This window comes from Cebidichthys violaceus, unplaced genomic scaffold, assembly GCF_023349555.1.
Source record: "Cebidichthys violaceus isolate CVI_PGR_0920_01 unplaced genomic scaffold, fCebVio1.0.p SCAF_19, whole genome shotgun sequence".
NCBI lineage: Eukaryota > Metazoa > Chordata > Actinopteri > Perciformes > Stichaeidae > Cebidichthys > Cebidichthys violaceus.
Genome location: NW_027176361.1, coordinates 1,771,761 through 1,782,464, shown reverse-complemented (window position 1 = coordinate 1,782,464; position 10,704 = coordinate 1,771,761). Strand labels below are relative to the sequence as shown.

At 42.4% G+C, this 10,704-nt stretch overlaps 2 protein-coding genes across 2 annotated transcripts in view; one reads left to right on the top strand and one right to left on the bottom strand.

Moving 5' to 3' along the window:
- LOC137874464 (C-type isolectin Sp-CL4-like) overlaps positions 1-1,134 on the bottom strand; it is an 8,653-nt gene extending 7,519 nt beyond the window's left edge. The window contains exon 1 of the mRNA XM_068713149.1: positions 918-1,134. The gene's annotated coding sequence lies outside the window, so the exon portion shown is untranslated. The remainder of the gene's footprint in view (positions 1-917) is intronic.
- A 5,518-nt stretch (positions 1,135-6,652) lies between these two features.
- LOC137874807 (probable cyclin-dependent serine/threonine-protein kinase DDB_G0292550) lies at positions 6,653-10,484 on the top strand. Its single transcript, XM_068713776.1, has 6 exons — positions 6,653-6,664; positions 6,754-6,977; positions 7,089-7,434; positions 8,558-8,797; positions 9,323-10,022; positions 10,474-10,484. Exons 1-6 carry the CDS (start codon positions 6,653-6,655, stop codon positions 10,482-10,484), a joined length of 1,533 nt encoding a protein of 510 aa, XP_068569877.1.
- Positions 10,485-10,704: the final 220 nt, after the last annotated feature.

Below are 10,704 nucleotides of genomic sequence, written 5' to 3'. Positions count from 1 at the left end.
GATTGAAACAGTTAATAGAATATCTCTAAAACAGATTTAAAGCAATTCATCAGTAGGAAAGTCAAATGTTCCTCTCAAAATATAATTGAAGTAACAATATAAACATTTTGAATCTCTTAAAACAAAATATACATTAACATCAATGGGAACATTTGACCCAACTCTGGATGAAAATTGTTAAGCAGCTACAATGACAGACTTTCACATCTTTTCATCAAAATGTGGCTGATTCCAATGTCTGCTAACTGGAAGTGACACATTTCCAATATCTCTGTAGAAGACAGTTTGGGTTGATCTAATCCAGCATTTGTAGCTTTACCTATGAAAAATAATGAGGATATCCCACAACATTTATTGTGCATGTAATCTTGAACGAGGAAGTATAAAGACCGCTAAATCACACACCGGGCGGGAGGGGAGGTCAACGGCTCCAACAAACTGATCTTTCTACCAGGAGACCGATGTTCGTTCCTAACGTGAAACGAGAAGTCAACGTTGATGTTTTTTGTCAAGTAACTTGCCAAATTCAGGAACGACACTTCTGGGTTACTTTAATCCAGGAGAACTTTCTAAACCTAAATTGTTTCTTTGAGGACGCAAGTTTATTTTGAAAAGACCATATTCATGTAACAAGTGGAAATTGACACGTTTCTGGACTTTTGTAGGAAAACGCAAAAAAAAAAGAATTACTTTTCGTAATAAATCATAAAAGCCTTTGTATGAGGAAATATTTCACAGTTTTATAATACATTCAGTCCAAACACCACTACTCTCCTTGGATACTATAAAATTTAAATATTACCTTCATGAAATCCCCACAAAAGTTAGTGATTTTCAGATGTTTTAACATCTTAGATGGAGGAAGGAAGGAAAAACTGACCTTCAGAAGACCAGAAATGAACCATGCACCAACCAACCTGGCCTCTGTCCTGTGTCTGTCTTCACAGTAAGATGTTTTCTTTGACTCGTCTCCACTGTGACACTACAGGTGGTCTTCCGCTATAAGCTGACCTTCCACAGTTGCACATCTAGCGACTCGTGGACCTGCCTCAGCGGGAACTGTGGGACCCAGATTCCTGTAGTGCTGAACATCGTGGACCAGGAGCTCAGTGGAGAGTGGTGTCAGAGAGAAGGAATCATGACTCGGCAGTTTCTCAGCAACGCTCCATTACAGCTGCAGTGAGTGCACCAAATGAAGGATGTAGGCAAGGAAGTAGTTAAACCACATACAATTACAGACAAACCGACCAACAACAGACAAAAGACAGGACTGCAAACACACAAGAAATTAATGAAACAGCTAGACACAGGTGTGCAGACATTAAGGCAGGCTGGACACTGATTGGTGGTTGAGACAATGGCAACAAAAGAGGCTAATTAAATACAGGTGATACACAGAAAAAAAGGAGGGAAAAATCCCACAAGACAGGAAGTCAAACAAACACAGGACACAAGACGCAGGTACAAACTAAAACAGGAAGTGCAAACTAAAGTCTGTGACACATGTTTCTATTGTAACATTTTGCTATGATGGTTGTTTCCTTGAGTGTTCATTTCCTCATATTTGTGGCATACCAACAACATTTTTAAAACTGTCAGTGCTGCTGCTCTATCATGTGAAATAATGATTAATTGGCACACTTTATATTCGGGGTTAAAAATGACTTTTTCATAATGTCCCCTGAAGGTTGACCAGTAGTGCCTGGATCAGTAACAAAAACAATGTTGTATTTTGGCAAGCTGTGACTTTGGTGGAGTTGAGGAACCGGTCGGACACCGGCCGAGCCAACGGGTCCCCCCAGACCACCATTGTACCAGTTCTGAGGTAATTATACACTTTGAATCACAATACATATTTTATGTTGCTGAAATTATGACCTCACAACACATTTTTAAAAGAATAGAAGAAGAACAAATACATGAATTCTGGTTTATTTTAGTTGTTTAACTCAATTTAAACTTTTACCCTCCAAAAAAAGATACAAAAATACTTAAAAACAGCTTAAAGCATGAAATCTGCTGACTTGTGTTCAGGCTCAGATTCAAGCTTACGTTCATAAAGACGTCTGCAGTAAAGTTCCTGGTACAAACGTTGAGGAAGAAGTGAGTCAGGTTACATGAAGTATCTAACTCCAACAGAAAGACAGTCACTAGATTGTCTCTTGACATTGAATAGATACCTTTGTCGAGACAAAACTGAATCATCAGCAGCGAGTGGCTTCCTGGCTCAAGCTTTACATGGAAATGTTTCTCTCCATCAGAGTTCCTTCAAACTGTCAGAGAGATTTCCACCTGTTGGCGTTCGACCCCGACGGTGACGAGATCAAATGCAGATATGGAAACACAACGGCAGCAGAGTGTGACGTCTGCACACCGCCCTCCGTTCTCAGCCTCTCCTCAGTGAGCGAACACAGACACTGATGTTTTATAATCGCACCATTATAGTCCAATCATAATCCAGGATCAGATCCTTTACTGCAGTGAAAGTACTTAATCACACTGTGATAATACTACAAGTAAAAGATCGTCATATGTTTGTAGCGTCGCTGTCCTGTGAGAACCACGTATCTCTAAAAAGAACAACAGCTATGTGACGAAACATTTTCCAGCTGATCCAAGAGGCTTTTAAAGAGTTTATTTAGCTGTGAGACAAATGTAGTAAAAAGTACAATATTTATCTCTGAGAAGTAGTACAGTAAAAAGTACAATATTTATCTCTGAGATGTAGTACAGTAAAAAGTACAATATTTATCTACGAGATGTAGTGCAATAAAAAGCAATACTTTAGAGGAGGAGAAGAAGAAATAAATAGAATACAATGAAATACTTAATAAAATACAAGCACCTCAAGTACAGTTCTCAAGTAAATGTACATAGTTACATTCCACCTCTGGTTTCGGCTCACTTTGACCAAAAAGACCAAACTGATAAAACAAGCAAAAAAATGAAAATAGCTTTAAAACTGAGATTTTGTTCCAAATTAAATGTACATGTTGGGTATTTCATTAAGTGACAGAAAGTACATTATTTTGACCTCATGTCCCTTTTTGTCCTCTTGCAGTCCTGCACTCTGTCATTCAGCCCCACCAATAGCATTAACGAAGGTTCGTACGCTGTCCAGCTGGTGATGGAGGACTTTACCAGGCAGACCATCACCTTGACTCAAGACAACGGGTCTGCGACGATCTTAAACACAAACATCGCTATCAGCAAACTGCCTGTCCAGTTAGTTTTGACTGGTAATATTTGTTGTTTTGGCAGAACCTGGATAAATATACAATTAACATTGACGATTTTCTTTCAATAATGTTGATGATGGATTGGATGCTTCCTCTGCTAGCTAGCGCTTGATACTATTGCAAACATTATTACACTGCCTAAGTTACAGTAAGGGTACCAACAACTTTAATTTGCAAAATAAACACTTTTTCTAGAAAACCCCTTTTTAAGTAAAAAAAATGCCAAAGTTTGCAAATGTTAAATGCTGTACAAACTGAATAAAATAGTCTGAATTTGACATTATTGAAATTCACTGTTCCAGTAAAGTTGGGTAGGTCTTTATTCACTGTAACAATCATTGAAAAGCAACAGCACCATGTCTATACATTCAGTATACCTCCAGATTAGCTAACGTTAGTCAATGGTGTGCTAACATACTCTGCTAATGTTAGCTCCACAGATTTTTAGGTAGAAAGGAAACGTTTTAGAATCATATATATATATATATATATATATATATATCACCAGCCTGAAAATTAAGAAAAATAGAAACGATTGCTTGAGCGTCTATGGAAAGGTCAATTGCTAGTTTGGTGTCTCTAACATTAAGCTCAATGTAAAGCTCCAGCAACCATGTTTGTTCCAGTCGATATAGTAGATGTGAAGATTTTTCACAGAGCAAGTGAAACTCTTGAGTCATTAAAGTCATTAGGATTCATCCTCTGGGCACCATGAATGTCTGTAAAGCATGTTATGGCAATCAAACGGTTTATAGAGATATTCTAGTCCAAACCAAAGTGGTGGACCGACAGGTGGATGGACGAACCGACTGGTATTTCCATCCTTAGAAAAAGTCTTGCTCGTCTTTATTGTTCCAGTGGATCCTGTGGTGCCGTCCTGCACAGAGGGACTCTATCTGCCCAAGTTCCTGCCTCCAACCCCAGCAAACAGAGCTCGGCTGTACACGCCTGTTGATCAGTCCCTGAATATCAGCATCATTGCTGAGGCAAATGTCTCCACGTAAGTCAAACATCAATTTCAAAGAAGGTTAATGATGCAGAATGTTAGAAAAACTTGTCCAAATAAATATGTTAGTCAATGGTTGCTCGGGAATTCAGGCGTACGAGGAAATTGATCTGTTGTTTTCTGTCAACACTGATGCATTGAACAGGTTTGACAAGACTGAAACAAGTGTAAAAACCAACCAACTGTATCAAATATAATAATGCAGTTTGCATTTAAAGCCAAAAAAACCCACGAAAAACGTCTTAGAGTACACTGTGTACAAGCGCCATGTTGTTTCAGTTGTAGTTTCACAAGCTCAGGGTTTTAAAGGTGATTACTGGTAAGATCCACCTACAGGCAACAACAAGTGTGACTCTTATAAAAATGTATAAAAGTGAAAGAATTGCCATTGAGGAAACATTTGAAAGAAAAAGGAGCAAGGTAGCAGGTGAGGATTTTGATCATGCCATCATGGAAGACAGTTTGGCTTCATTTGTGGGTGTGGTGGTTTTTGGAAAGGTTATCTTAACGTGCCAAGACTTTTTTTCTTCTGTTTTTTAAAAGGATTTCCGAGCTGCTGTTCAGCGGGCCACACAACGTAAACCAGATTAGAGTAGGAGTAGTAGCAGGAGTAGGAGAGTACATCCGGAGATGGACGCCGTCTGAAAACGAAGATGGAGAAAGCCACCCCATCTGTTTCAGCTTCCAGGCAGCTTTCAAGTCAGTCACTTGTCCTACGCACATTTCCCTATAACACCGACTACTGACAACTATTATTCAGAATATGACAATTTTACAAATCTGATATGGTTCATGTAAGCATCATATTCCGTTTGGATATTCTGAATTAGGTCTTATTCCGAATGGAGCATTATCTGACTAAGACGTGTGATATGTTGATATTATTCTGGTTTTGGACATGTATACAGCTCACTCCTAATATGCGTCACTTTGCGACAGACACTTTTGCGTTGAACACAAACCAACTAGCCAATAGTTTGCAGAGCTGGAGTAGAGATGCATGCCCAAAAGAAAAGAAGGAGAAACCCACATACTTTTAAACATTATGAAGGACTTGGACATACACAAGTTTTAGGATATAATCAAATAACAACGCCAACCTTTTCAAGAAGGTGTTTGAAGGAATGAAAGACAATAATCTGACTGACGTTTGTGATAGTTAGCCTCCACCAGGTGAGGGACAGCCACTGTAGACAATGCTTGTGATTCCACCAGATGCAGTGCGTTTCAGAAGCAGTTTTCTCTATTCCTTTAATATGAAGGAGAGCTATAGCAAGAAAGACTATGCCTTTTAATAACTTAAAATAATTTAGTATCATTGACACAATTTTGTAACTGAGCTATCGTACTGATTTATCTCCACAGTTCAGTCAAGTATCACTCTGAGCTCCGATGTGTCATTGTGAGTGTTGGAAACGGTGAGTGGAACTCCTCGTTGTTTTTTTATGTTGTTGGATTGATAAAGTTCACTTGTAATCTTTACACAATTCTTTTTACAGACCCAATGACAACCACAACCAATCATTTAATAACTACACCAGTGGCAACATCCACCATCACTACAAAAATCACAACAACCACACAAGCTACAACAACTACTCCATCCACATCAATTATCCCACTATCAACAATCGTTGCACAAACTGCAACTGCAAAAACATTTCCTTCAACAACTAACCCACTAACTACAACGAGCACCACACCAGCTACAACAACCACGCAGACAACAACCCCCATTCCCTCAATGACTACCCCACTAACTACAACCAGCACCACACCAGCTACAACAACCACGCAAACTACAGGCCCCATTCCCTCAATGACTACCCCACTAACTACAACCAGCACCACACCAGCTACAACAACCGCGCAGACAACAACCCCCATTCCCTCAATGACTACCCCACTAACTACAACCAGCACCACACCAGCTACAACAACCACGCAAACTACAGCCCCCATTCCCTCAATGACTACCCCACTAACTACAACCGGCACCACACCAACTACAACAACCACGCAAACTACAACCCCAATTCACTCAAAGACCACCCCACTAACTACAACCAGCACTACACCAGCTACAACAACCGCGCAGACAACAACCCCCATTCCCTCAATGACTACTCCACTAACTACAACCAGCACCACACCAGCTACAACAACAACGCAAACTACAGCCCCCATTCCCTCAATGACTACTCCACTAACTACAACCGGCACCACACCAGCTACAACAACCACGCAAACTACAGCCCCCATTCCCTCAACGACTACCCCACTAACTACAACCAGCACTACACCAGTTGAAACAAACGCGCAAAGTACAACCCCCATTCTCTCAATGATTACCCTACTAACTAGAACCAGCACTACACCAGCAAAAACTACAACCCCCATTGCCTCAATGACTACCCCAGTAACTACAACCAGCACTACACCAGCTACAACAACCGCACAAACTACAACCCCCATTCCCTCAATGATTACCCCACTAACTACAAACAGCACTACACCAGCTACAACAACAGCACAAACTACAATCCCCATTCCCTCAACGACTACCCCACTAACTACAAACAGCACTACACCAGTTACAACAACCTCGCAAACTACAACTCCCATTCCTTCAACGACTACCCCACTAACTACAACCAGCACTACACCAGCTTCAACAACTACACAAACTACAACCCCCATTCCCTCAACAACTACCCTTCTAACTACAACCAGCATGACAACAGCTACAACAACCGCACAAACTACAACCCACATACCCTCAACAGCTACCCCACTAACTACAACCAGCACTAAACCAGCTAATACAACCGCGCAAACTACAGCCCCCATTCCCTCAACGACTACCCCACTAACTACAACCAGCACTACAACAACTATAAAAACTACAATCCCCATTCCCTCAACGACTACCCCACTAACTACAACCAGCGCTACACCAGCTACAACAACCATGCAAACTACAGCCCCTATTCCCTCAACGACTACCCTACTAACTACAACCAGAGCTACACCAGCTACAACAACCGCGCAAACTACATTCCCCATTCCCTCAACGACTACCCCACGAACTACAATCAGCAATACAACAACTATACAAACTACAACTCCCATTCCCTCAACGACTACCCCACTAACTACAACCAGCACTACACCAGCTACAACAACCGCGCAAACTACAGCCCCCATTTCCTCAACGACTACCCCACTAACTACAACCAGCGCTACACCAGCTACAACAACCACGCAAACTACAGCCCCCATTTCCTCAACGACTACCCCACTAACTACAATCAGCACTACACCAGCTACAACTACTGCGGAAACTACATTCCCCATTCTCTCAACGACTACCCCACTAACTACAATCAGCACTACAACAACTATACAAACTAAAATCCCCATTCCCTCAACAACTACCCCACTAACTACAACCAGCACTACACCAGATACAACAACCGCACAAAGTACAGCCCCCATTCACTCAACAACTACCCCACTAACTACAACCAGCACTACACCAGCGACAACAAACGCGCAAACTACAGCCCACATTCCCCCAACGACTACCCCACTAACTACAACCAGCACTACAACAACTATACAAACTACAATCCCCATTCTCTCAACGACTACCCCACTAACTACAACCAGCGCTAAACCAGCTACAACAACCGCGCAAACTACAGCCCCAATTCACTCAACGTCTACCCCACTAACTACAACCAGCACTACAACAACTATACAAACTACAACCCCCATTCCCTCAACGACAACCCCACTAACTACAACCAGCACTACAACAACTATACAAACTACAACCCCCATTCCCTCAACGACTACCCCACTAACTACAACCAGCACTACACCAGCTACAACAACCGCGCAAACTACAGCCCCCATTCCCTCAACGACTACCCTACTAACTACAACCAGAGCTACACCAGCTACAACAACCACGCAAACTACAGCCCCCCATTCCCTCAACAACTACCCCACTAATTACAACCAAATCTACAACAACCGCGCAAACTACAGCACCCATTCCCTAAACGACTACCCCACTAACTACAACAAGCACTACACCAGCTACAACAACCGCACAAACTACAGCCCCCATTCCCTCAACGACTACCCTACTAACTACAACCAGCGCTACACCAGCTACAACTACCACGCAAACTACAGCCCCCATTCCCTCAACGACTACCCCACTAACTAAAACCAAATCTACAACAACTATACAAACTACTGTCCCCATTCCCTCAACGACTACCCCACTAACTACAACCAGCACTACACCAGCTACAACAACCATACAAACTACAGCCCCCATTCCCTCAACGACTACCACACAAACTACAACCAGCACTACAACAATTATACAAACTACAACCCCCATTCCCTCAACGACTACCCCACTAACTACAACCAGCACTACACCAGCTACAACAACTGCGCAAACTACAGCCCCCATTCCCTCAACGACTACCCCACTCACTACAACCATCGCTACACCAGCTACCACAACCACGCAAACTACAGTCCCCATTCCCTCAACGACTACCCCACTAACTACAACCGGCACTACAACTATACAAACTACAATCCCCATCCCCTCAACGATTACCCCACTAACTACAACCAGCACTACACCAGCTAAAACAACCACCCAAAATACAGCCTCCATTCCCTCAACGACTACTCGACAAATTACAACCCCCATTCCCTCAACGACTACCCCACTAAATACAACCAGCACTACACCACTTAAAACAACCGCACAAACTACAGCCCCCATTCACTCAAAGACTACCCCACTAACTACAACCAGCACTACACCAACTACAACAACTTCACAAACTACAACCCCCATTCTCTCAACAACTACCCCAACAACTAAAATCAACACTCTACTAGCTACAACAACCGCACAAACTACAATCCCCATTCCCTCAACGACTACCCCACTAACTACAACCAGCACTACACCAGATACAACAACCGCGCAAAATACATCCCCCATTCCCTCAACGACTACCCCACTAACTACAACTAGCACTACAACAACTATACAAACTATAATCCCCATTCTCTCAACGACTACCCCACTAACTACAACCAGCGCTACACCAGCTACAACCGCGCAAACTACAGCCCCAATTTCCTCAACGTCTACCCCACTAACTACAACCAGCACTACAACTATGCAAACTACAATCCCCATTCCCTCAACGACTACCCCACTAACTACAACCAGCACTACACCAGCTACAACAACCCCGCAAACTACATTCCCCATTCCCTCAACGACTACCCCACTAACTACAACCAGCACTACACCAGCTACAACAACCACGCAAACTACAGCCCCCATTCCCTCAACGACTACCCCACTAATTTCAACCAAATCTACAACAACCGCGCAAACTACATTCCCCATTCCCTCAACGACTACCCCACTAACTACAACCAGCACTACAACAACTATACAAACTACAGTCCCTATTCCCTCAACGACTACCACACTAACTACAACCAGCACTACTCCAGGTACAACAACCGCACAAACTACAGCCCCCATTCACTCAAAGACTACCACACTAACTACAACCAGCGCTACACCAGCTACAACAACCACCCAAACTACAGCCCCCATTCCCTCAACGACTACCCCACTAACTACAACCAGCACTACACCAGCTACAACAAAAGACACCACTGCTTCCCAGCACCTTCAACAGACGTTTCAAACACAAGTAAGTATGACAAATGGTGACGTACATTATTTAATTATCTCTTAATTATACATAGCTAAGGGTGGGAGCTAAGTGAGAATAATGAGTTGTCTGAGAATCAGTTTCAGCAGCCTCCTGGCCTGCATTGTAATGTTTGGACACTGTGCTTCTAGTTGTTGCTCTGAGAATGAGACTTTCGTCTTCGTCTCCACTCTCTGAGGACTACATCAGGAGTACCCTCATACAACAGGTCAGCCTCTTATCTAATCAGAAATCAAAGCATGTCAAAGCATCATATAACTGCTCCTGCTGTGGCTAGTTTGGAGGTTTAATTATGTTAGTGGTCTTACTATGAACACGTTCGATGATTCAGAAATACATTAAAACAATCACAGATCTCCCTCTTTACACTCAACCATCTGATAAGGCAGTGATCACATCTCAGCACCACTGTTGCGTTTTTCTTCTCCAGATAAGAGATGAACTGGTGAGGAGAGGGCTGCCATCAGACATGACTGTACGCCTCGTCAGAAGTGTGTAATCAAAATTCACAATCTCAGTGACCCAACATGATTCAACATGAACATATATTTAACCTCTGAAGGGGCATTTCGTTTTAATTTGTGAGTCAAATTTACAACGACAATGTCAACACTTTTACTTTCCATTTTAAACGGACATAAGAATAAATCTTGCAAGATTA

Coding starts and splice junctions, on each gene's coding strand:
- LOC137874807 (XM_068713776.1), top strand. Junction 6,978..7,088: donor TACCCTTCTAACTACAACCA/GCATGACAACAG, acceptor CGCAAACTACAG/CCCCCATTCCCTCAACGACT. Junction 8,798..9,322: donor ACACCAGCTACCACAACCAC/GCAAACTACAGT, acceptor AACTACAACTAG/CACTACAACAACTATACAAA.